This window comes from Lemur catta, chromosome 11, assembly GCF_020740605.2.
Source record: "Lemur catta isolate mLemCat1 chromosome 11, mLemCat1.pri, whole genome shotgun sequence".
NCBI lineage: Eukaryota > Metazoa > Chordata > Mammalia > Primates > Lemuridae > Lemur > Lemur catta.
The window spans coordinates 60,671,627-60,699,381 of record NC_059138.1 but is presented as its reverse complement, the minus strand read 5'-3'; the positions used below and the strand labels follow the sequence as shown (position 1 = coordinate 60,699,381).

Below are 27,755 nucleotides of genomic sequence, written 5' to 3'. Positions count from 1 at the left end.
GGGAAGTTAATGTACTAGGTCTTGAAAGGCCTTTCTGGAATGTGAAGTAACTTGTAGTTTTCTTGAACTGGCAATGTTAACACCTGTGTTGTTTTGCAGGTCCGTGGGGCCGATGCATGGGAGACGAATGCGGTCTAGGAGGCATCCAAACCAGGGCCGTGTGGTGTGCCCACGTGGAGGGGTGGACGACCTTGCACACCAACTGTAAGCAGGCCGAAAGACCCAATAACCAGCAAAATTGTTTCAAAGTTTGTGACTGGCACAAAGAGTTGTACGACTGGAGGCTGGGACCCTGGAATCAGTGTCAGCCGGTGATTTCCAAAAGCCTAGAGAAACCCCTGGAGTGCATTAAGGGGGAAGAAGGCATTCAGGTGAGAGAGATCACGTGCATCCAGAAGGACAAAGACGTTCCCGCGGAGGATATCATCTGTGAGTACTTTGAGCCCAAGCCTCTCCTGGAGCAGGCTTGCCTCATCCCGTGCCAGCAGGACTGCGTCGTGTCTGAGTTTTCCGCCTGGTCCGAGTGCTCCAAGACCTGCGGCAGCGGGCTCCAGCACCGGACCCGCCGCGTCGTGGCGCCCCCCGCAGTTCGGAGGCTCGGGCTGTCCCAACCTGACCGAGTTCCAGGTGTGCCGGTCGGCTGCGTGCGAAGCCGAGGAGCTCAGGTACAGCCTGCACGTGGCGCCCTGGAGCGCGTGCTCGGTGCCCCACCCGCGACAAGCCAGACAAGCGAGGAGGCGCGGGAAGAATAAAGATCGGGAAAAAGACCGCGGCAAAGCAGTAAAGGATCCCGAGGCCCGTGAACTTATTAAGAAAAAGAGAAACAGAAACAGACAGAACCGACAAGAGAACAAATACTGGGACATCCAGATTGGCTATCAGACGAGGGAGGTTACCTGTACGAACAAGACGGGCAAAGCTGCTGATATGAGGTAACGTTTTCTTACCACTCACCGTGAGTGTCTCTCTGTCAGGACCAGGTGTACTAACTCCTGGAGTACACAATGCACAACCTGGGACAAGCTACCCCAAATTTAAGATTTCTGAGCTTGTGTGGGTTTCTTGTTGGTGTTTATACTGTTAATGTTTGGGCCCTATACTACTGGAGTTAAATTTAATTTTCCTTTCAAAGTCTAGAGAGCATGAGGGATTCTCCATGAGAAATACTGCTCTTTCTCCATAAGATCATGCAGTTTTCTTCTATAATGGGGGAAAAAAATTCTTAGAGGCTGGAGTATTGGGATTTTGAATTCAAGTACTTTAGTGAGTTAATAGAATAAGACACACTTGTAATCTCTCCAAGTTTATAGCATTTTCAGAATTACCCTATAAACAAAATGTGCTGTAAACAACAACCCAGGGAGCTATACCTAAGAATAATTTTCTTGTACATTTTATATAATGGAATAACTCCCTCCAGAGAAGAAAATGGGAATCAGCAGAAAGTAAGGTAAGTGGAGGATATTTAATCATGAGTAGCCTAGTTTAGAAAACATGTAATTAATTGGCTGCATTTTCTAGACAGAAATTATTTGGCAAAGTATCTTTGGGTAGATAATGACAATATTATGAAAGACTATCTTGTATGATTTATTTGTTGTGAAAATAATATTCATTGAGGATTATCTAAAGGACATGTTCTCTGAATATTCTAAATTTTGCTCTTGGATAAACCAGACCATCTGGGAGTGGCTTATCTGGATCATTTGCATAATTGCTTTTTCTGAAATATTTATGTGGTTATGATTTGAACTGAACTGAGAAATTATAGTAACATCACTCAGAAATTTATATCATATTTATTGTAGAAATGACATTGAGAGTGTCATCTACTCCATCATGCAGTCTGTTTTCTTGATTAAAAGCATATAATTTAAATTTCGCTGAATCGGCCCGTGTGCTTCTGGTGAGCAGATGGATTGTTTTTCTTTTGGTCACTGGAATTATTGTTGCAGACCACATTTTCCTGTTTACTTTGGCTGTTGGGAACCTAAATAGGACTGTGTGGAATGCATGTTGTTTATCAATACATCCCACTAGCATTATCTTTTTTCTCACCCTCATTATTTTTTCTTCATTCATTCTTGTCAAGTGATTTTTGCTATGTATGCATTTTGAAATTTGGTATAATGCCTTTTGGGAACATGATATAGTTTAAGTAAATGAGTAAATAAAGCAAACAATTCATCTGTCTAAGGTGACTTTCTCTCATCGTAGCATTGTTCTAGTTGCTATTTTTAGGATATTTATCATTCTCTCCCCTCTTTGTACTCATCCAATTGTATTTTATTTCAGCTGTACAGTGATTTGCTCTTTCTGCATTCTGGTCCCATCATTCCATTTCCCCAGGCCTTGCTAATGACTATCTGTTCTGCCGTCATTCTCCAGGTTCCCTACAACTCCTTAAGACTCTGTGTGTGTGTGTGTGTGTGTGTGTGTGTGTGTGTGTGTGTGTGTGTGTATGTGTATATGTGTATGTGTGATTCTGTGACATGTGCGTTTTTGACCCAATCTCCACTTTGTTCTTTGCTAACTGTCCTTAATCTGGTAATTTCATGATCTCTTTTCCTGAAATATTAGTTATATTAGTTACTTGGCTCCTATCAAGTAGTTGAATGAGTCTCCAAGGCAACTTGAGTTGTCTCCTGCTGTCACTGCATTAGCATTCTGTAGATATTTAATTTAATGTTGACTACTCAATTAAAATTGTAATTAAGATAGTAGCTACCATTGCACAGAGCCTAATATTCCCATCCAATTGTTGGAATTAATCAAATATATTTAAAAATGTGCAGATTATTAGGTTGTTGCAAAAGTAATTGCAGGTTTGGACCATGAGTTTTAAATCATTATAACTAGGCTCAAACATGTCTTTAATAATCAAAATAGGAACCATTACAATCAATACATTTTTGCCAACAAGAAATAAGTTTGTTTATTCCTGTAGTGTACAAATCCATGCTTTGGGATTCTGTGAACTCTTGGAAAGTATTTTCTGCATCCTGCTGGTTGTGGAAGCGTTTTCCCTGAAAACAGTTGTCCAGATGCTTGAAGAAGTGGTAGTTGGTTGGAGAGAGGTTGGATGAATATGGCGATTGAGGCAAAACTTGGTAGCCCAATGCATTCAACTTTTGAAGTGTTGGTTGTGCGATGTGCGGTTGGAGGTTGTCATGGAGAAGAATCAGGCCCTTTCTGTTGAAGTTTTCAGTATATCTCAGGCATTGCAGTTTTCAGTATATCTAATCCATTTGCTGAACATACTTCTCAGATGTAATGGTTTCACAGGGATTCAGAAAGCTGTAGTGGATCAGACTGGCGGCAGACCACCAAACAGTGACCATGACCTTTTTTGGTGCAAGTTGTCCTTTGGAGCTTCTTCTCCGCCCAACCACAAGCTGGTCATCACCAGTTGTCATATAAAATCCACTGTTTATCACACATCACATTCCGATTGAGAAATGGTTCATTGTTGCTGTGTGCAAGAAGAGGAGACGGCACTTCAAAATGGTGATTTTTTAAATTTTCTGTCAGCTCGTGAGGCACCCACTTACCGAGCTTTTTCACCTTTCCAATTTGCTTCAAATACCAAATGACAGTAAAATGGCAGCCTTTGAGTTCTTAGGCAACTTCACATGCAGTTGTAAGAGGATCAGCCTCGACGATTACTCTCAATTGGTCGTTGTCAACTTCTGATGGCCAGCCACTGCACTCCTCATCTTCAAGGCTCTCGTTTCCTTTGCAAAACTTCTTGAACCACCACTGCACTATACATTCGTTAGCACTTCCTGGGCCAAATGTGTTGTTGATGTTTGGAGTTGTCTTTATGGCTTTACAACCTATTTTGAACTTGAAAAAGGAAATCACTCGAATTTGTTTTTTGTCTAACATCATTTCCATAGTCTAAAATAGATATAAAACATAATGTGTAATATAATATAATGTAATAATATATAAAATATATAAAACAGCAAGTAATAAGTCATTAGTAAAAAAAACATGAAGGGAGAAATGGGCATTAAATTGATGTATAACATAACATTTTTTTATTTAAGAATGTATTCCACTATTGAAGGGCAAATTTCAACAATGCTAAAACTGCAATTACCTTTACACCAACCTAAATATTTGTCAGGTGCTTACATCCCACTAGAAGTAGCAGATATAACTTTTCTAATCAAAATAGTTGTATGTATGGTTTGACTTCTTAAAGTATGGATTAAACTTAATGTAAAACAATTAAATCGGTTATCAATATTTTCTTATATATGAATTAGCATATATGATTAAGAAAGTTAACGTCCTGTGAAGAGACAAAAAAATCAGGTGTTTTGACCTATTTTGCCCAAATATTACTCCATGATATTAGCAAACCCAATGAAGTGAAGAATGAATCAATTGCATCACCAAAGCACAGGGCCACAAATCAAAAACTTGATTAAATTTAAAATATTTTATCTTCCATCAAATTCAGAAGCTACTTTATTATGTAAGAGGATAAAAATTATTTACTAAGGCTCAAAAAAGTCATATTATAGCAAGTGAATTTGGCTAAATAAACATAAGAATCTTTGGAAATCAATTCAGAGGCACATAAAAATAATTTTAGCAGAGTTACTGCTGAAATATCCGAGTTAAAGGTGATAGATCTGCCTTGCTTTCTGCTTTCAAACACACCAAAATCAATAAGAATGAAAAACACAAGCAAAAGTCCATTTTTTATGACAATAGGAAATGGTCACAGTCCCAAACCGTAATTGGTACAGAAATTTGGTCAATGTGGTGAAATTAGACCTATCTGAGTAAGGAAACTTAGAGGGGCATTACATCTTGTCAGCTTTCGTGAACACTCAGACTGTTTAGGAGTAGCCTGAGCTTTCTGAGGGGCCAAGTCGGTGACACCTGCTGAGTATGGCGTGGTCTGTGTCTGTGGAAAGAGCTGCAGAAGCACACTTGAGTCCTGTTGGAAATCAGAATAGCACAATAGGCAGGACTGAAAGAGGAAACCCAGTGTGCCGTTATTGGCAACAAAAGCCTATCAGTTTGACAGATTGAAGGATGAAAGTTTTGACAACCAGTGGGAGAGAATTCTAAATCACTACACACACACTAGGACACGGAAGGCTTCCCTGTGAACCAGTGACTTCCAGCCAGGCTTCAGTAGAGTCTTAAGGCCAAGAGTTTGTAGGAAAATATGCCAAACGTTCTCTAGGAAACCAAAGATATTAAAGGAAATATGGTTTTCTGAACCCAAAACAGAAAGAATTTTAATGTTCCACAAAGAGATAAGAAAATACAATGAGTTTAAAAGTGATCTGACAGAGCTCAGAAAAGAAATGGAGGGGAATTAGAAAATTATACCAGAAATATAATTCACATTAGAAGCCACAAAAAGTGGAAAAGTAATTGGCAGTAGGAAGGGTAAGTGATATAGAGAACAGTTTGAGAACATCAAGTAAATTAATTTTTCAAAGAGACAATGGATATGGAAACAAACAAAGACGATTACTATAGGAAAGTCTGGTGTTTCTGAAGAAAGAACCAAAATAATTAAAAAAAACAAAACAGAATACAAAGATAAAACTCTCCTGAAGTTAAGGAAGACTTTAATCCATACATTGAAATTGTGCATGGCCAATATTATGCTAGAAGTTGCTGAAATAATGAACTGATAGAAGAACTGATATAGATCAATTTTTATAGAGAGAGACAGCCAAAGAAACATAAAACTGAAAGCCAGCACAATGCTCAACTGTGGAACGTTGGAAGCGTTCCCTTTAAAGTTAAAAAATGAGACAAGACAGCACATTAGCTCCACTGTTAGTTAACATGGATCTGTTACATAGTAGTCAATGTACCTGAGAAGAGAAAGAAATGAATATTAGAAAGCAGGTGTCAAAATCAAGATTTTTTTTTCCCCAGATGTTATGATTATCTATTGGAAAATTCAATAGAATCAATTGAAAATTTATAAGCAATAAAAAAATTCAATGAGGTAGAGAAACAAAGATAATATTAAAAAATTAATGTTCCCTTGATGCAAACAGTAATAAGTTAAATATTAATATTATAATTGGAAAAAAGATTAAAATATCTCATTTATAATAGTAAACTAACAAAACAAAACAAAAATATGTAAATAAGCTTAACTATAAAAGTTCTGCACTTAATACCAGACTTGGAAAAGTAGAAATATGTAGATGTATGCTTGTCTAGAGCATTTGGTAAGTATAGTGATTTTTACCTACATTGCTACTGTAAACTTTAGAAGGGAAAAAGAAGCATACAAAATAAGCCAGGAAAATACTGAAAAATAAAAAGAGAGAGGAAGGACTGACTTCACAAAATAATTAAATGCATTATATAACAAATCATACAAATAGATTAGGTGCAGTGAACCTTACTCTCATCATTTATGGAAAATTTTATGTCAGTGTAGGGAACTGTTTACCAGTTAAGTTCCCAGATGGGAGCTAAGGACCAACCCTCTGAGCAGGCCTTTCCAAGGACAGAAGTCTCAGCTTGCAGTATTAACTCTTTTATGAATGTTAAATAAAATTTGTAGGAGGCCATTGGTCTGCACTGAGCTTCTGCGCGAGGCTCCAACAGACCAAACTAAAATGGAATTACTTGTGCTAAAATTCCATGTCACTAAACTGAAACTAAGTTGTTTATGTGACCTTCTGAGAAATCAGGAGAGAGAGATAATAGCCAAATCCACAAACAGGCCAGTTCTACACAGCATGATAAGGAAATTCCCTCTGCTTTGACCTTTACAAGAAAGGTAAGTCTGAAATGACCAATCCAAGTTTTGTTTTCTGTTTCTGCTTTCTTCAGCCCTTTTCTGTCTATAAAAGTAAACTCCTCTTCCCATCTCATATGAACACTCATTCTTTCTTATGGAATGAAGTGTTGCCCAATTCTGGAATAGCAAATAAAGCCGATTTAGCTAAATTTGTTTTCTGATACATGGAATATCATGTAGTTATTACCAAATGAGGTATGTGACTTCTAATTAAAGATGAGGGAGTAAAGGCAGTTTTACTCCACTCGCCTGCCTTGAAATCAACCAGAAACACCCACAAGGGAAGTAGCTACAGTAAAAAAAAAAAAAAGGAAAATGGAAAAATGAAAAAAATTGTCCGCATGATAAATCTGCGTCTCAAGGCTGAAGGAAGCCAGGACCTGGAGCATGCAAGAGACTTCCCTAAAGTAACCAGTGACACAATCCCGGGCAGTCCATCTAAGGTTCTTTTTACTGAATTATCTCAATCTGTGGGCAAAGGGGGTATGGGGAAGGTACCTTAGGAGCCAGTTTCCCACCCCAGGATCACAGGGGAAGTGTAGCTGGTGGAGAAATTAAGTGGAAAAGTTACTTTTCTGGTCTTCTGGCTGTCAAAGGTAGAGTGGAGGAAGAGCAGAGAGCCATCTCCAGATTGCAACAGGTGCAGTCTGTGATCTGGGCTTTGCTGTGCACCACCCTCAACTCTGGAATGCTTTACCTGGCCAGCACACCTCCTCCTAAAATAAAAGGAGCTGAATCTGAATATCATATCAAAGGCACAACACATTTCAGGAACAAGGTGAAATCTGCTCTAAGTAATACAAGAAACATTTAGTGGCTGTAGTGCCTACTATTGAAAATATCTTCCATTTGAATGCACCTTGTTTTGTTGAATTGTCTGGCAAAGGCAGTTAGTAATAATTTCAGTGGAGGCATTGCCAAGAAGTGTGGGAAATTCAGCCCAGTAAATTCCTGAGGGAATAAGACAGAATTAGGATTTAAAACAGATTTCTTTTGGCTATGCTAAAAAACAATAGACCTATCCAACTTCTAGGTAACTCCATAAAGCACATACTTCAGGCATAAATACAGAAGGATAAAAGTAACTGGGTAAAACGTGAAGAAGGGAATAACCTAATAACCCTTAGAAATACTAACACATTGGCATATTTTTCTCTCATTTCTGTTATCAGCTTCATTTTTTTCTTTTAATTCTCTATATAAATTCAGCCTTAGCATTTGAGATCATAATGAATAATACTTCTTAAAGTGGCTTTCTGATTTTTTTCCTAAACTCAGACTTTTCTGACACACCCTACCATCTTCCAAATAAAAACTGCTGAGCAGAAAATTGCGTTTCTTAATAATATAACACAGTCAATTTCTTTATGCCTGATTCTTATTTTGCTTTAGAATGCTAGTTGTTAACTACTCCAACCTTCTGTTTTAGGATTGTTCTCCAGAATGGTGATATAAAACTTGAATATAAATCTACTAGCTTTACAATAGTCTAAAAACTGGCTGAATCAACAAGAGAAGAATTTAAGTGATGAACAATTAGGAGAAAAAGTACTAAGAATTGAGAAACCCATGCACTCATGGCTACACAGTGTCAAACAAGTCATTTAAACCTTCTGGGACTCACTTTTCTCCTCTCTAAGCCATATGTGTGATGGGGTGGGCAGTGGTGATGGAGAGAAGGAGGGAGCTGAAAAACTCTAAAAACTGTCCAGATTTTGCGATTCTAATGACTGATAACCATACCCCAAATTGTGAACATAAAATCCTATGTATTAATATTTTTCTTGGCAGAAAGTTAATTTTCAACATATTCCACAAATCAGTTCATACTGAAACCGCAGGGCAAATGTATATGCAGTGCATATAGAATAAGGCAGCTCTCAGCAGTCCTGAGAGTAACTGCAAGGTTTTCAATCGGTTGATGTGCTATGTGGTGGCTGAGGGCCTGTTCCCACTCTATGATTTTGTAAATCAGTGAAACTGCAAAGTTAATCCCACCCTTACCAAAAAGAAGGGAGAAAATTGCCCACTGTTTAAAGTAACACAGACTCCTTTTAGGTTATTCAGAATCCATTTATAAAATTACTACTTCCAAATAGCAGGCTTTTAGATTTTTAAAACTTTCTGTAATATCCAAAGTGTCAATTTGCCTGCCAGATGCAAATCATCATTTCTCTCAAGCTTGCCTCAGCTACCTGTTGGCCACACCTGATTGAACAAGGAGCATCAATATGCTTGCACTCTGTGGTAGATGATAGGTGGCTAAAAAGAAAATCTTTACTTCTCCCAAAATGTAGAGCTGACTGGGCAGTGTGTTATGTGTGACCTTAGAGGTCCACTCTCAAGCCTTCCCAACCCTGCTTATGTGCCTGGAGGATGACCTCTGAGCAATACATTCATAAGACTTCCTAGTCTTCTTTCTGGTTGGATTCTATTAATATGAGTGGAGAAAACAGCAGTGTATCAGAAGGTAAAAAGAGAATGTTCCTGTGTGTTTGTGGCTGAGTTCCTCTAACAAAGGCTACTGTCCTGTCCAGGAGCCCTCTCCTCCGCTCTAGATCTGCCTCAGCTTCTAGTCCCTTTATCATCCCCTTAGGGTGATAATTTTTCAGTAGTTACTAGCCCCAGGGTGCTTCACCATTCCTTGGTGATTTTCCTTAACACTGCCCACAATTTTATTAATAATCCTTTTACTAAACTCTTCTGAATTAACCCATATGAATTTGTAATCTGTTTTCTGTTGGCCCTGACTGATATATACTAGCTATACTAGAGTAGTGTCAGAACCAGAGAAGTGCTTTTAAGTCATTGTTAATTTACTTATTAATTAATTTACTATGTATGTATTTATTTATTTACTTGTTCATTCAATAAAGTGAAAGACATCAAGACAGGGTGCTGGAATATACAGACAAAAAAAGTAAGACCTATTTTTTTAATTACGGAAAGGATGCTGCAAAAAAAAGCAATAAAATATTAGAGGTGCTATCTTATGTTGAGAGAGAGGAGAGAGAGAAAGAGCGTGCACGAGCATGCAAGTGACAGCTGAGGTAGTGAGTTATTTCTGGAGGGAGGTTGATAGGATTGGGAATGGCCTCCTAGAGGCAGTGCTGGTGGAGTTGAGGATTAGGTCAGGAAGGATGATGGAAGAATACGGGAACAGCAAAAGCAAAGGAACTGAGACTTGCAGCAGTAATAGTTTGTTGTGCAAGGATCTTGTACCTGTGAGTTATTCACACCTCTGGAGGTTAGTTTATAAGGGAAGGAGGAATTAGCCTAGAAGAGAAATGATGGAAACCTATAAAAGTCTGGAAGGTCAAGTTAAAACATTTGGACTTTATATCCTGTTGGTCCAAACATCTCCACATTTATTTGTAACAGGGTTTTGAGCACACCCCAATATATGTATATTTATTTATTTATAAATTATATAATGCACTACTGAAGTATTTGTATACATTTTAAACATCAGAATAATTAAAACTTTAAGGTAAATAAGGGAACAATATTTAGCTAATCATTATGGCTTCTTATTATCTTTAGCTCATCATAAGGCAAATGATTCATGAGGAGGCACATTAGTAGGAGTAGTTTTTAATTTATTTTATATACAGTGTATTTATTTTATAAATAGATATATTTTTATTTTATTATATTCACAAAATGAACTCTTATGTAAATCAGTGAAAGGGAAGCACATACATTTTCATGCTTCTACCAAAAATGTTCATATGCATTTCAAGATACTGGAGCAACTGCACAGGCAGAACAAATGCCAGTAACTGTGTATTCTTCACTAAACCACATTGGGATCCAAGATAGCTGCTCTGGTCAAAATTATATCAATAAATCAGGAGAAACTTGACTTCCACTTTCTTATTTAATTCTCATTTAACATCCCTCATTAGCCATGACATTTTTCTCTTCAAACTTATAATTGAATTTATGCATACCTCCTATCCTATGTTTACTTATTACCCAGATTTATTTCTATGTCTTTTGTGCTTTTCCTCAACCTAATTTCATTTCTTGAAAGTAAAGAAACTATTACATTAAAGAAAACTAAACAGTGCAATCATATTATATCAGGTCCAAAATTGTATTAAAAATTTAATTTTATTAAATATTAAAATTTTCTCAGAATTTATGATATGTTATGTCAGAATATATTAATATATCAACACATATCTATATATACACATTTATAATCTATGTTATAAAAATAGGTAAATGGCTAGATAAACTATTTCATGAAAGAAAGACACAATATTAACTTTTATGGCCTCCGTTCAACTAAAGTAATGCCTAGCATATCATCAGCTCCCAGTAAATGTTTATTAAAGTATTGAAATTTAAGGGAATCTTTCTGTTTTAAAACTGAAGTCTTTTACTGTATAATAGGGAGTCCACTGAAGCCAATGGGAAAAGGAAAACTTCTAAGGTTATGAAGAAAATAACCAAAACAATATTCTTAAAAGATATGTTATAGTCAATTAAGAGAATATATATTTATACTGATTCTACGCAAGAGACATAATTTAGAACACATTTCAATATTATTGTGCCTGGTTAACATTACACAATTGCTGTTGCATAGTTAAAAATATTCATTTCTTTAGAAATTAGAAATGTCCTATTCTTAATATTGTAAATGTACTCAAATGGTTTCTGAGCATTTGCTTATTTGATTTCATCTTTTGTCCATTTATAAGCATCCTTATTTATGTTGTCTGTCACTCCTGTTTTGACATCTTGAAGCCACCTAGCTATGGACTCATCACTATCAATTAGTTGACATTTATGATGGTAGATTAAGGGCTAATATTGTCAATGTCCACCCATAAACTTCTAGCACATTCAGAAACATCAAAGTGACCACCAGGGTCATTTCCCACATCCTAAGGAACAATTATCTCATCATGGCCAGGATGCCTTCATCTCTCCTAAACCTCTCTGTACCATTTCCCAGGAGTATTTTTTTAATAACTTTATTGAGGTATGATTGACATGGGAAAAAAAACTATACATATTTAATGTATACAACTGAATGAATTTGGGGATAAGTATATATCTGTGAAACATCAAGGCCATAAACATATCCATCACCTCCGAAAGCTTCTTTCTGCCCCTTTTATTATTATCACATTATTATTGTTGTTGTTGTTGTTATTTTGTGCGGTAAGAACACCTAGCATAAGATCTGCCCTCTTAGCAAATTTTAAGTATACAATACAATTTTGAGTATTTTTGTTTTAAGTGAGGATCCTATTACAGGACAATTGAATAAAAGGAGGCTCTTAGGTAGCATTTTAAACCTTTGATGGATTTGGGGAAGGGATTAACCTTAATTCAGATCATAGATTGTTCTCCACATAAACTTTAAATAAGGCCCATTCCACTTTTCTCACTTTTCCTGAGAGCTTCATTAATATCTCCCATTTGGTTGTTCTATTTTGCTCTCTTACTTGAGACAGTGTGAGAGCAAGTTTCCTATGGGAGCTGGCACTTCCTGGAGCAGCCTGGCTGCTGACTGGGGCAGTGACCTTGCATTTCCTTGGCAGGAATTGTGATCTCATCTATTGTTTTCATTTATTTGCTGGAATTCTACTAGCTTGATGTGGGTAGTACTGAGTTTCCTTCTAACTTAAATAAGAAGAGTTTTAAATAGGAGGAAATACTTTCAAAAGGAAAACCAAATTCCCATAGAATAAAGAATTTAATAAATTATTAATGCACTGTTTGTATAACCTAATTAAGAATATGCTCACTCTATTAGAGTCTGCTAACACATTATGTTAGTAATGTCATGTGTTTTATCTTATTTGCTTCTTTTTAGGCCTTTACTCATACTTTCACCTTGCTATGTTCTTTAGTTTTCTAATCTCGTATCATTTTATTATAGAGTGATTATTTAGCTTTTTCCCAAAAGTTTCTTTGAGAGATGATTTCTTCTCTATTTAGTACAATTTGTGGTCACTGATATTAGATTTTAAAAGGATGTAATCATGGAACATTTGTTTGCATAGTATTTACCAGGATAGCAATTGAATTATAAATGAAGAAAATAACTGTTGTGCTTAACACAAGAAGTCATTGTGCTATAAAGATCTTGGGATATTCCCAAGAATGGAAAAACAAGCACCACATGTACTCACCAGCAAATTGGTTTCCCTGATCATCACCTAAGTGCACATTTGGGAATAACACCAATTGGGTATCAGACTGAGGTGAGGGGTGAGGAGAGGGGATGGGTGTATAACTACATGATGAGTGCGTTGCACACCGTCTGGGGAATGGTCACGCTTGAATGTTCTGACTGGGGGGGGGGGATGGGCGGGACATGGGCAGTGTATGTGGCCTGAACTTTTGTACCCCCATGATGATAAGCTGGAAAAAAAAAAATTAGTGTTAGAAATAAAATTGCTCAATTAAACACACACAAAAAAGAAAGAAAAGTTCAATTTTTCTACTCTTCCTGAGGAGCAGAAAAATTTTTGCTCTGTATTTCAAGATAAATATAATCAATAGTGATAAACAAACAAAAAAAAAGATCTTGGGATATTGACTTAAGCATGTACAGTGTAGTGAACTGGAATAAACAAGGCACAATTTTGAAAAAAAATCAATTTTGACTAAAACTGAGATTACACTAATTTTTCTCTTTGGTTTTACAAAAAAAGTTAAAGCTTTCAAAAGGCTACTAATAGATGTTAGCTAGAACACAAACTGATCTGTATATATTAACACACATATATTCCCATTGATAGGTGGCTAAGATTGGAAGTAGATATTTAAATAGAGATGTACATTCTGACTCAAGAATAATAAATATGAATTTGTCAGAAATTATTTTCAGTGGTGTAAAATTTGAATACATCTGATTTCATATAATGTATGGCATACTGATAAATTTTGGATTTCATAAAGGTTTTCACATAGTTTTATCAAAAATGCAGTTCTCTGGCAGGTTCTAAACAATCAAGGATCCCATATAATGAAATTAAATAAGAAATAGGTGAAGAGCACAATAGATACCACATAGTTCCAACTCTGTATAAAGCCTTGCCTCTATACTTGTTATCTTTAATTCTATTTATGAAAGACAAGGAGAAAAGTAAATAAATAAAATTACCATAAATTACCATAACTCCACATTGGCCCAGATGTTTTGTATCTTTTATGAGTTGTATAATACATATTTCATAGTCGGTGAAAATAAATACTTGATAAAAGGATAAATCTAAGATAAAAATGACTAAAGTTTTCAAAAGACTGCATCTATATTCACTAATTTTATTAAGCAATAGAATTTGATTCAGGTCCTGAAAAATGGATAGAATTTATCTAAGTGTGGTATGATGGGAAGACTGAGCATTCCAAGTTAAACTTGATTTTAAAAAATCTCAAAGGTAGAATGAACAGGTTATCTATCTGTGAATGTACTGGGATGACTTGAATTAAAGGAGTAGGTGGTAAAAGAGTAGTAAATAAATTTAAAAGGGAAGCCTGATGACCTTGATAGTAAGGTGGAGAAATTTGGGCTTTTTTTTTCCAGTAACTGGGAAAAAATTATGTTCATCAACAATAATGGTATGCAAAATGAATTGGAGGGCTCAAATTGGAGAGTTTGGATGACCAGTACTGAGAGCATGGTTATAATCCAAGAAAACCTGGATCAAGGTATCAACAATGGAGATATTGAGGCCAAATAGACAATACAGGATCAACTTGAGAGGAAATTGAATCTTGACAATTTCCGTTTAACTATTTGATTGCCTCTTCTGATGCTTACCTGGTACCAACCTCCCACCTCCTGACTTCTGATAGATAAGTAACAAAATGCTAGGATGGTTGGGATAGCACTGATGAATAGTAGAAACAGAAGGATAAGAAGTTTTCTGTCCTATTTTGGTACCCTACTAGTTCCTGTTTCTCAAATGACATACAGACTTTAAATTGGCCAATTTATTTGAAATCTCACATTCTCAGTAGACCAGAGCCCGGGACACTCTGGGATGACTGCAGATGGCCAAAGCACTGAGCTCCCTGGCTATGCTTGTTGGTATCTCTTCATGATGATAACAATTGAAGTTGTCTTCTACATCTTGTTCAACATGGCCACATACTTCATTTTTGATCCTTATAATTATGTGTGCTAGCCAAACTCTGCCTGGCCCAGGTTTGACCCTTCCAGAAAGGAGGGGAAGGGGGTGAGAAAGAGGATGCTTTTTAATAATCACTTCATTATATTCATTCCTCACCCCCAAGTTTATTTACTTTCTCTAATCCTGTAATGAAATAAGAGGAAGTCTGCCATGGGATTGTGGCATGGCTTTTTCCTTCTAGATGATGAATAAAGAAGAAGGACTTCTAACAAAGGAATAGTAGGCGAGGAGATTAGTGAGGACAGGTACAGGAAAGAGAGGCTCTTGAGGTGCAAAATTTATGGAGGCACTCACTCCAAGGGTTGTGCAAGTGCCTTCTTAAATTTTGCTCTTAAACACTTTGCCTTTCCCTAGTTCCACCCAGGGTGGGAAGAGGAGGACAGAGTTGGCCCATGGGCTGAGGAATCTCATGTTCTCTCTCTGTTCATCATCTTTATAGGTATTTTTATTCAACAAATACCTAATGATTGTCTATAATGTGCTTAATCTTTCCTTTGAAAAATATGTTTTGAAAGCACTGACCTCGATCACCTCCACCTACTAGTTTAGTTATTCCATGAATCTAGCAATATTTTAGGCAAGTGTAAAGCACTGTGGGGTAAAATATGAATAAGTGAAAAATCATGAATTACTTTTACTTTGAGTCTGAATGTCTCTCTTTGTGAGGAAATATTTAACCCTTTAACCCTGTGCCTTTATTCTCTTTTTTAACCAGGAAAATATAACTAAAACCTTTTTGAGTGGTACTCATGCTGTATCATTTTGGAGACTTTTTTACTCAGTCAGAATTTAATCAGGCAGGCTTTTATTTTGTTCCTCTGTGGTTACTTCTTATTTAGCCTAACAAAATAATTCATATAATCTATTCATTATAATAATATATGGCTCTTCACTGTCTTATTAGAAATTAATATTGAGTGGAAAATTTTAGGTATTCAGGCAGGTTAATAAGAGAAAGAAGTTAAGGCAGGTGATTCTAGTGGCCCTTTTTAAGGTAGATCTTTGGGGTAGTCTGAGAAGAGGAGCTAGTGTCCTCATCTGCTAAGAACTTAGAAACTAATTTAGGCACCGTAGGAAAAGTTTTATGCAACTGAGGTAATAGAACACTGGCATCAGACTCAAACAGCCTAGATTCAAGTCAGAACTCTACACTGTACTATTTATTTCATAATTTTAAAATAGGAAAATAGAAATAACATTCCTGTATTACACATGGGTCAAGATTATATTGAAGATACAAAAATTATGCATGTAAAATTGCCATATAAATTGAGAAAATGAGCAAAACATGAACTTTTATTAATAGTAAAGGATGGCTTTAAATTACTAGATGGTAAGGATCATTGAAAACAAAAAAAGAAAAGAACAAAATTCTTACCTTCTTAGGTTCTTTAAATCTCTTGCAGAAAGGCAAGGTTATATTCCATAAGAAGGAAAAAATCAATGTATATATAATGTATATGTGATTTTATAAATTAAATAGGCACCTTTTTTAGATCTATGTAGCTTTAATATGATAAGCCCAGTATTAAGAAGACAAATGTTTATTTTGTAAGTATATACATCAAATAAATCATAAAGCTTTCTTTGGAGAAAGAATTACTGCATCACAGATTTCCATTATAAAACCATTTATTGCCTTATTTTTAAATTATTTCTTAATTCTTAATTTCTTAAGTATTTCTTAATTATTTCACCTTTAATTAATGTATTTCCTAACTTGTAAGGCACTGAATTCAAAATAAAGCTGGATAAAAAAAGATTTTAAGTTTTTATTTGTTTAAGTGCTGGGGGTTTGTGTCTACAAGAACCCTGCTCTAAAGACAGCTCTGTGACTTAGTTCAGAATAATATGGAGTTTTCTACATAATAAAAAAGATAACTCAAAGAAAGAAAAGTAAGATAAACCAAATCTACAATTAAAAAACAAAATATGAAAATGAGGATTGTGTTGGAAATTGTGAAGAAAATATTATTAAAGAGATGTCATTTTTTATTATGCCCTTTTATTTTTTATTTTTTAAAATTCAGGATATTATGGGGGTACAAACATTTTGGTTACATGCAATGCATTTGCCTCACTCAAGTCAGCACCATAAGCATGGCTTTTCCCCATACTGTGTGCCCCAGATGTCATAGTAAGAATTACATAAAGTTTATGACCTTTCTCAGCTGAAAGAAAGGAAAAAGTAGAAAGGAGCTGAAAGAAATAAATGAAAGGGCTAAAATAAATAGAAAGTGATTTAAATTAAATTTGTCATGATTTGGATAATGCAGTGTTGAGTGATTCACATAATGGATCATGTCTTGTAATGTTAATTTTGACAACTGTAAATCAGACTAAGAAACACTGTGAAATCATCATGAATGATGCATGTGCACTGCTGTGTCATCTTAATTTTAGACTTACAAATTTGATTTCTGAAACCGTTTGGGTTTGAACAACTAAGGCAGTGTGTTGTGAAATAAATCCATTTGAAGAAAAAACACTTCCTAATGTGATTTGTGGAGTTTCTTGGGAAGAATGCACTGGTGACATATTTTTGCAAAGATTCATTCTATCTCCTACTTTCATTGTCAAGCTGGTAGTCTGGAGCTCAGGGAGCAAGAGAAACAGGTGAAGCTGAGAATGAATTAGGAGTCAGGGCAGTTGTCCTATATTGTTGCTGTGGACATTTACTGACAGTGGCTGATGGAAAAGTACAGGTTGAATGAAAAAGGTCTCGTTCTATCCTCTTGGGGCCAAATGAAGTGTCCCAGTTGTGCTAGATTAATTTGACTTTGATAATAAACAGGTGTTTTATATCATTCATGTGTAGTATTTTGTCAACTAGACTGTGAACTACTTGAGACTATCTCTCCGATCCCTGTCCTCTCTTCCTCTACTGTGAGAGGACCATAAGGAGTTGCTCAGCCCTTGGCAGCTGCCAAAGGATGACAGGGGTGTTTTCATTAACACCTAGAAAATAGCCCTTGAAACTGTACACATTGTGCTGCCCTGGTCTTCTCTTTTAGAAATGATCATGTCGGCAAAGTCACTTTTTAAAGCTGGAATTTCAGTTATGTCTAAAAGCATTGTATTTATTATTCCATTGGTGTACAAAGGCATGATAGTACTTCTACATGTAAATTAAATAGCTTTAACTAGGACAGTAACCTTCATGCCATAGTTATATCACTGACTTAAAAAAAGTGCTGATGAATTTTGACGAAAAACCTTTTAAAAGGCAAGATAGATAAAAATATTTTAGACTTTTAAAAAATGCCTTAAAAAATACTAAGAGGGCAACTTACTTCAATAGAAGGAATGATTGTTAAACATTTATCGGGACTGCAATGTAGGGTATTTGTAGAGGAAGAAAGGTGTGAAGTAAGAATAAAATTGTTAATTACTTATGCAACTAGTTTTTATTAAGAGAAATTATTGCATTATTGATCAGAGGTTTGTCAACCACATGGTTTGCCATTACCAATTCACTCTCCTGATCTGAGAGAAGTAGGCCAGATGCTAAGGAAAGTTCACACCACACTAGAGCCTTGTTCTATGTTAAAGATGAGCAGGACCTGATAGGGACATATTGTATCAGCAATTTTGAAATAAAGTAGGGATAATAAAGTAATTATAAAATTACCATATTATTCTAGGAAGACAGTAGAGTAAATACCAGATATAAAAAGAAAATCATAAATATTTAAACTGACTTACATATTAGGACCACTTGTTATTTATATTTCTTTTTGCCTTTCTCCATACTATCATCTGAAAAGTACAAAAATTAAACAAATTTCTGTTTATTCATGTGGTGTTTTTAATTTAAACCTTAGATAAAATACATAAATCATACTAAGATTTATCTTTGAAGCCTAGTTGTTTATGCCTAGATATGGAGGCAAAAATCAAAGTTAAATCACTTATGAACATTTGTTGCAGTCATTAATATTATAAAATTACATTGAAATTTATATCTGAAAGCTTTGAAAATCCAGTATATTTCAGTAACAATAAATGTAACCAGTTTCTTTATGTTTCTTATTTCCTAATGATAATTCTTTGCCTTTGTGTCCTCTAGATTATGTATAAATATTTCCTAATGTAATTATCTTTTTAAAGTATTTATTTTTATTACTCTTTCTACACAATGGAAATACATTTATTTTCTTTTTTTTTTATTTTTTTTTATTTTTTTTTAACTCTTTATTGAAGTATAATATGCATATAGAAAAGTACACATTAAATGAGAAACTCAGTGAATTTTCACAGGCTGAACACATGCATATAATCAGCACCCAAATCAAGAAACAGAACTAGCACCCCAGAAGCCCTCCTTGTGCCATTTTCTGGTCACTATCGCCTATTCTTAGGGTTACCACTATTCTGACTTTATTTTTTTTTTTATTTTTTTTTTTTTTTATTTCAGCTCATCATGGGGGTACATAAGTTTAGGTTATATACATTTTCCATGTCCCACCCATCCCCCCGAGTCAGAGTCCCAAGCGCGTCCGTTCTCATTCTCCAGACAGTGCACCTGGCACTCATCATGTAGTCATACCTCCATCCCCTCCCCCCCCCACCTCCCCGGGTCTGCACCTTCAAGCATGACCATTCCCCAGAGGGTGTGCAACGCACTCATCATGTAGGCATACACCCATCCCCTCCCCCCACCCCCCATCCCAGTCTGATATCCAATTGGTATCCTTCCCTGATGTACATTTAGGTGATGATCAGGGAAACCAGTTTTCTGGTGAGTACATGTGATGCTTGTTTTTCCATTCTTTGGATACTTCACTTAGAATAATGGGTTCCAGCTCTCTCCAGGAGAACCAAAGAGATGTCGTATCATTGTTATTTCTTATAGCTGAGTAGTACTCCATGGTATACATATACCACAGTTTACTAATCCATTCGTGGATTGATGGGCACTTGGGTTGTTTCCACATCCTTGCGATTGTAAATTGTGCTGCTATAAACATTCGGGTACAGGTGTCTTTGTTAAAGAATGACTTTTGTTCTTCTGGGTATATGCCCAATAATGGGATTGCTGGATCAAATGGTAGGTCTACTTGAATCTGTTGAAGGTATCTCCATATTGCTTTCCATAGGGGTTGCACTAGTTTGCATTCCCACCAGCAGTGTATGAGTGTTCCTGTCTCTCCGCATCCACGCCAACATGTGTTGTTTTGGGATTTTTTGATAAAGGCCATTCTCACCGGAGTTAAGTGGTATCTCATTGTGGTTTTGATTTGCATTTCCCTGATGATTAGGGATGTTGAGCATTTTTTGATATGTTTTTTGGCCATTCTTATGTCTTCTTTTGAAAAATTTCTATTCATGTCCTTTGCCCATTTTTTGATAGGATTGTTTGATTTTTTCCTGCTGATTTTCCTGAGTTCTAAATAGATTCTTGTTATCAGTCTTTTATCTGATGTGTAGTATGCGAAAATTTTTTCCCATTCTGTAGGCTGTCTGTTTATTTTCATGACTGTTTCTTTGGCTGTGCAGAAGCTTTTTAATTTAATCAGGTCCCAGTCGTTTATTTTTGTTGTTGCTGCGATTGCCTTAGGGGTTTTCTTCATAAATTCTTTGCCTAGACCAATGTCTGTAAGAGTCTTTCCTACATTTTCTTCTAGAATTCTAATTGTTTCCCATTTAAGGTTTAAATCTGTTATCCACCGTGATTTGATTTTTGTGAGAGGTGAAATCTGTGGGTCCTGTTTCAGTCTTCTACATGTGGCTATCCAGTTTTCCCAGCACCATTTATTGAATAGGGACTCTTGTCCCCAGAGTATGTTTTTGTCTATTTTGTCAAAGATTAGATAGTTATATGAGGATGGTTTTATATTTGGGTTTTCTGTTCTGTTCCACTGGTCTGTGTCCCTGCCCTTGTGCCAATACCAAGCAGTTTTAAGAACCACAGCTTTGTAGTATAGTTTGAAGTCTGGCAAATCAATACCTCCCATTTTGTTTTTATTGCTTAAGATTGCTTTTGCTATACGGGGTCTTCTCTGATTCCATACAAAGTGTATAATTATTTTTTCTAAATCTGTGAAAAATGATGTTGGTATTTTAATAGGAATTGCATTGAATCTATAGATTACTTTGGGTAGTATAGACATTTTAACGATGTTAATTCTTCCAATCCATGAGCATGGTATGGATTTCCACTTATTTACGTGTTCTGCAATTTCCTTCCTTAGCGTTTCATAGTTCTCTTTATAGAGGTCCTTTACCTCTTTAGTTAAATATATTCCTAGATATTTTATTTTCTTTGTTGCTATTTTGAAAGGTATTGAGTCCTTAATTTGGTTCTCCGATTGAATGGTATTGGCATATATGAATGCCTCTGATTTGTGTGTATTGACTTTGTAACCTGAGACATTACTGAATTCGTTAATTAATTCCAGGAGTCTCTTGGTTGAGTCCTTGGGGTTTTCCAGATACAACATCATGTCATCAGCAAAGAGTGAGAGTTTGATCTCTTCTGTCCCTATTTGGACACCTTTGATTCTGCTCTCTTGTCTGATAGCTCTCGCAAGGACTTCCAATACTATGTTGAAAAGTAATGGGGACAGTGGGCAGCCTTGTCTGGTTCCAGTTCTGAGTGGGAATGCTTTCAGTTTTTCCCCATTCAGTATGATGTTGGCTGTGGGTTTGTCATATATGGCTTGTATTATTTTTAGGTAGGTCCCATTTATGCCTATGTTGTTAAGTGTTTTTATCATAAAAGGGTGTTGAATTTTGTCAAATGCTTTTTCTGCATCTATTGAGAGGATCATATGGTCTTTATTTTTGCTTCTATTTACGTGGTTAATTACATTTATAGATTTTCGTATGTTAAACCACCCCTGCATCTCTGGGATGAAGCCTACTTGGTCATGATGAATTATTTTTTTAATCAGCACTTGGATACGATTTGCTAGGATTTTATTGAGAATTTTTGCGTCTACGTTCATGAGAGAAATTGGTCTGTAGTTTTCTTTTTTTGTTGCATCCTTTCCTGGTTTTGGTATTAATGTTATATTGGCTTGGTAGAATGTGTTGGGGAGAATTCCATCCTTCTCAATATTGAAGAATAGTTTATGTAGGATGGGCACCAGTTCATCTTTGTATGTATGGTAAAATTCAGGTGTGAACCCATCTGGACCAGGGCTTTTCTTTTTGGGAAGGTTTTTTATTGCTGTTTCAATTTCAGTTGTTGATATTGGTCTATTCAGGAATTCTATTTCTTCCTGATTGAGCTTGGGAAGGCTGTGTGATTCTAAAAATTTGTCCATTTCCTCCTCATTCTCCAATTTGTGTGCATAAAGATTTTTGTAATATTCATAGATAATGTCACGTATCTCTGTGGCTTCGGTTGTGATTTCTCCTTTCATGTTCCTGATGGATGTTATTAAAGATTTTTCTTTTCTGCTCTTGGTTAGTCTAGCCAGTGGTGTGTCTATTTTATTTATCTTTTCAAAGAACCAACTTTTTGTTTTATTAATTTCCCTTATAGTATTTTTGTTGTCTTTTTCATTTAATTCTGATTTGACCTTAATAATTTCTCGCCTTCTGCTGGGTTTGGGGTCAGTCTGTTCTTCTTTCTCCAGCTCTTTGAGTCTATTCATTAAGTTGTCTAGTTGTAAATTGTCTGTCTTTTTGAAATAGGCATTTATGGAAATGAATTTTCCTCTCAGGACTGCTTTAGCTGCATCCCATAGATTTTGATAAGTTGTGTCACCTTTGTCATTTAATTCAAAGAATGTTTTGATTTCTGACTTAATTTCTTCCTTTACAAAATTGTTATTCAGGAGAAGGTTGTTTAGCTTCCATGACTTTGAGTAGGAATGAGAGTTCCTGTTAAGGTTCATTATTATTTTTATTCCATTGTGATCTGAGAAGATGCAGGGTATGATTTCTATTTTTTTAATTTTTTTAAGACTTGCTTTATGACCTAGGATATGGTCAATCTTAGAGAATGTCCCGTGAGCTGATGAGAAGAATGTATATTCAGTGGTTTTCGGGTAGAATGTCCTGTAGATGTCAGTCAGGCCCATTTGTTCTAGCATTCTGTTTAAGTCTACTATGTCTTTGCTTATTTTCTGCTTGGAGGATCTGTCCTGTGCTGTCAGTGGGATATTAAAATCTCCAACTATTAAAGTGTTGTTGTCTATGATTTGGTTTAGATCGAGTAGGATTTGCTTTATGAATCTGGGTGCACCTAGATTGGGTGCATACATATTAAATATGGTTATGTCTTCTTGTTGAATTGTGCCTTTCACCAGTATGTAGTAACCGTCTTTGTCTTTTATTACTTTTGTTGGTTTGAAGACTAAGTTATTGGAAATTAAAACTGCCACACCAGCTTTCTTTTGGCTACCATTTGCTTGAAATATCAGGTTCCATCCTTTTATTTTCAGTCTAAATGCATCTTTGCCGGTTAAGTGAGTTTCCTGAAGGCAGCAGACACTTGGTTTGTGTTTTTTTATCCATTGGCCCAGTCTATGTCTCTTGAGTGGGGAATTCAGGCCATTGACATTTAGTGAGAGAACTGATAATTGGGATAGATTTCTGTTTATCTTATTGGGTAGAACTTCATTGCTATGTTTTCTCTCTTGAGCCATTGTGGTGGCTAGAATTTGATCTTTAGCTCTTGGGTGGTTTTACATTCGTGGGTCTTTGTTGTGATGATCCATGTTTAACTCTCTTTTGAGTACTTCTTGGAGGGGTGGTCTTGTCTTGGTGAATTCCCTCAGTCTTTGTTTATCCGAGAATGTCTTAATTTCTCCTTCATATAGAAAGCTTAGCTTAGCTGGGTACAAGATTCTAGGCTGGGCATTATTCTGTTTCAGAAGAGTGAGAATGGGGCCCCAACTTCTTCTTGCTTGTAAAGTTTCAGTTGAGAAATCTGGCGTAATTCTAATGGGCCTCCCTTTGTATGTTACTTGTTTCTTTCTCCTTACAGCTCGAAGAAGGGTCTCTTTAGTGGATATTTTGGTCAGTCTGACGACTACGTGGCGTGGTGTTTTCCTATTTGCTATGAATCTACCAGGGGTTCTTTGAGCTTCTTGAACCTGTATATCTAAAGTTTTAGCAAGGCCTGGGAAATTTTCTTCTATTATGTCTTCAAATAGTTTATCCAGCCCTTGCTTATTATCTTCTTCACCTTCAGGGATGCCTATAACTCTCACGTTAGGTTTCTTCACATAATCCCACATTTCTTGAAGACTCTGGTCTTTTTTCTTATTTCTTTGCTCTATCTCTGTGACTGTCTTATTTAATTGGAAAGAGTTATCTTCGATTTCTGAGATTCTGTCTTCTATTTGATCTACCCTGTTCTTGAGACTTTCCACTGTGTTTTGTAGCTCCCTGAATAAATCCCTCATTTCTAGGAGTTCAGTTTGGTTTTTTTTCAATACGTCTATTTCTTTAGTGAATTTTTCTTCCAAATCCTGGAATTTTTTTGCGGTTTCTTTGCGGTGGATATCAATTTTTTCTTGTATATCATTCAGCTTATTTATAACCCAAGACTGAAATTCTTCTGGTAACATGTTGGTATTCTGAAACTGGCTTGTGCCAATTGGAGGAGAGTTGGTATTTCTCTTTGGGGCGAGGTTTCCGTTTGGTTTTTTGTGCTCCCCATATTTTTCCGCTGAGCCCTTCCCATCTGGCTCTATCGTTAGATCTTTTCTCACAGCTTTAGTCTAGTTAACAGCACGTCTTGTACTCTGTTCTTAGGCTGTGGAACAGTCTAGGAATGTTGCTTCCTTTATCTATAGGGGGAGACTGTTGTGTGCTGTTTAGAGTTTCTTTTTTCTATCTCAGTTGGGGGACTGCTTCTGATGGGTCCACCCCCAGAGGGTTGGCTTGACCTAAGACCAGTTTGGCAAGTTAAATCATTGTGTTGCGGACTTTCAGTTAGTAGGCAGGATTCACACGATTTGTAAGCAGAAAGCCTCTTCTCCCTCTCTTTTTTTTTTTCCCCCCCCCTGGCTTTTTGGTTCTTCCTCTGGATGTGTGGTTTCTGTCTCCTTCAGCAGGAAAGACACTGGCTAGGCCGAGGAGGCAGTGCCCTCACTCCCTCAGTGCCCCAGCTGCTGCAGCTCCCACGGGCAAAGGTCTACACTGTCCCAGTGTTCCCAAGGTCCGGGCTCCACACTCTTGCGTTTAGGGAAGCACTCAGTGTTCACACCTGGGAAGGGGACCTGGAGAGGGTCTATGGATCAGGGGATGGAGCCTCCTGAGGAGTCGCCTGGCACCCTATGGCTCTGCAGCAGTTAGACCTTGGCCCGCACAATTGCTGCTGCCCACCCGCAGATCACTGGCACTGGGGGGTAATTTTCAGGGTCCGATAGGAATCACAGCTGGGGGTCTGGAGCACTCAGGAGTTTACAGTAGCTCCTGGGCTGGAGGGCCACCGGAAAGGAGAAAAGAAAAAGAAAGGAAAAAAGAAAAGAAAAAAAAAAAGGAGAGAAACAATATGAATAACAAGAAGAAGAAAGAGAAAACAAGAAAGAAAAGAGAAAGAAAGAAAGAAAGAAAGAAAGAAAGAAAGAAAGAAAGAAAGAAAGAAAGAAAGAAAGAAAGAAAGAAAGAAAGAAAGAGAGAGATAAAAAGAAAAAAAGAAAAAAAAATCCCACTTTAATATTTCAGGCTCGGGGCCCCTCGCCTCGGTGCAGGTCCGCGTCTGTCCCTTTAAGAGATAGGGCTCCGGCACCGCGGAGGCCTGCCAGAGTTCAAGGTCCTTTCCGCTTAGCTGTGGGAACCGAGATGGCCACTGCGCGTCCCTCGGTCGCAGGCGCCAGGGGAAAGCGTTCAGAGCTCGGCAGGCGCCAGGGCCCACAGCGGCTCCCCAGCCAGAGAGCTGCCGTACGGGAAGAGAAAAGCAAAAAAGTCCCGCTTTAATATTTCACGCTCGCGGCCCTTCGCCTTGGTGCAGGTCCGCGTCTGTCCCTTTAAGAGATAGGGCACTGGCACCGTGGGGGCCTGCCAGAGTCCAAGGTCCTTTCCGCTTAGCTGTGGGAACCGAGATGGCGACCACGCGAGAGCGTTCAGAGCTCGGCAGGCGCCAGGGCCCGCAGCGGCTCCCCAGCCGGAGAGCTGCCGTACGGGGAGAAAAAAGCAAAAAAGTCCCGCTTTAATATTTCACGCTCGCGGCCCCTCGCCTCGGTGCAGGTCCGCGTCTGTCCCTTTAAGAGATAGGGCATCACGGAGACCCGCCCGAGTCCAAGCTCTCTCCCGCCTATGTCACCTGTCCTCGGAGCTCCACGTCTCCCGCGGTGATTCTGCACCAATTTCAGCCAGATCCCTGACCGAGTGGATGTGGGGGTCAGTGGGGAGATCAAGCCGCTCTGCTGTGGGGCTGCACCCGCCCCACTCGCCGGTGAGGCAGGCATGGCCGTCCCGCACTCCGCTGTCTGTTTTCCGTCCCGCACTCTCCAAATTATCTCGGTCTGATTTCTCACTCGCCTCTGTTTTTTCCTGTTCCCCGTGTCCCACGGTGATTCTCCGTGGGTTCACACCGCCGTTCCTGTGGAGAAGCAATCCTCTAGCGTTGTGGCAGGTGGAGATCCACGCCTTCCTCTCTGGGAGCACAAATCCAGGAGGTCACCTCCACTCCGCCATCTTCTGATCTCCTACATTTATTTTCTGATTATTTAAATGTTACATGTTATTATCTTTAAACTAAGAACAATACATAAAAACAGAGAAAAAGTAAAAGCCACCTAGAATCCTACTTCTCTGAAATAACAACTATTAACATTTTGGTGGATGTGAATCATATTACATACCTAAACTCATATAATTGTACATAAATTGGATTATATAGTAGATGCAAAATTTGTTATTTTTCCCCTCTTACATCATATTAACATACAAACACATCTCTATTCCCCCATGGAGTACAAGTTGTGTTAATAAGCAATGTATTTATATCAACCTACACATACTGTTTACACACACAGACACACAAGCACACACCCTTTATCCTGCTCATTGCTTTTTAAGAAATGATTGATATTGTGTACACTTTTCTACATCTCACTTTTTTTGTTAAATAAAATCCTGCAGAAACCTTTCCAATTTATTAATATAAAGAATAGCTCTAATCCATTTTTCTTAAATTCTTTATTGATAAACATTAACTTTATTTCTGGTTTATGACTACCATGAACAAGCCTATAATAAATATTCACATATGTGTGTTGTGTTTTTAAATATTAATAATATAGGTTTTACATATATTTTGGATATTTCTTGTTACATTTATTCCTAAATATTTTATAGGTAATATTTTTCCTTGATAATATAAAAAAGAAAAAATTTTAACATTTTCTGTCTAGATGTTTATTACTAGGGTAAAGCTAATAAATGGTATATTTAACTTATATCTATGTACATTGCCAATTCTCTTTTCATTCCAAAACTGTTTATTAGAGTCACCTGAGTTTTCAGAATATGTAATGACAGCACTAACAAAAGAAATTTTCATCTCACATTTTTCAATGTTTATGTCAATTATTTCATTTGCATCATATTTCTTACTTGCATGAACAAGAACAGTTTCAACAATGAAGGAAATTAAAAAAAATTCGTTTCCTGGGGGATACATTTGATGTCCTGAAACAATCATTGTTAATAGTAATACAGTATTTGAGTCCTATTTTTTCTTTAAAACCTTGTAAATGGTTAGGAAACTTCAAATTTATTCTATGTTTTAGACTGTGATTGATCTGCCATAAAAATAATTACAGATAAGAAGCTTTATAACATTTACTGTGTTGTAGAATCTACACAGATTGAATCCTGTT

General features: G+C 36.9%; 1 protein-coding gene across 1 annotated transcript in view; it reads left to right on the top strand.

Annotated features, from left to right (window-relative positions):
• Positions 1 to 27,755, top strand: part of THSD7A (thrombospondin type 1 domain containing 7A) — a 226,359-nt gene that overhangs the window by 297 nt on the left and 198,307 nt on the right. The window contains 2 exon segments of the mRNA XM_045564151.1: positions 100 to 578; positions 580 to 932. Coding sequence (XP_045420107.1) covers positions 100 to 578; positions 580 to 932 — 832 coding nt within the window.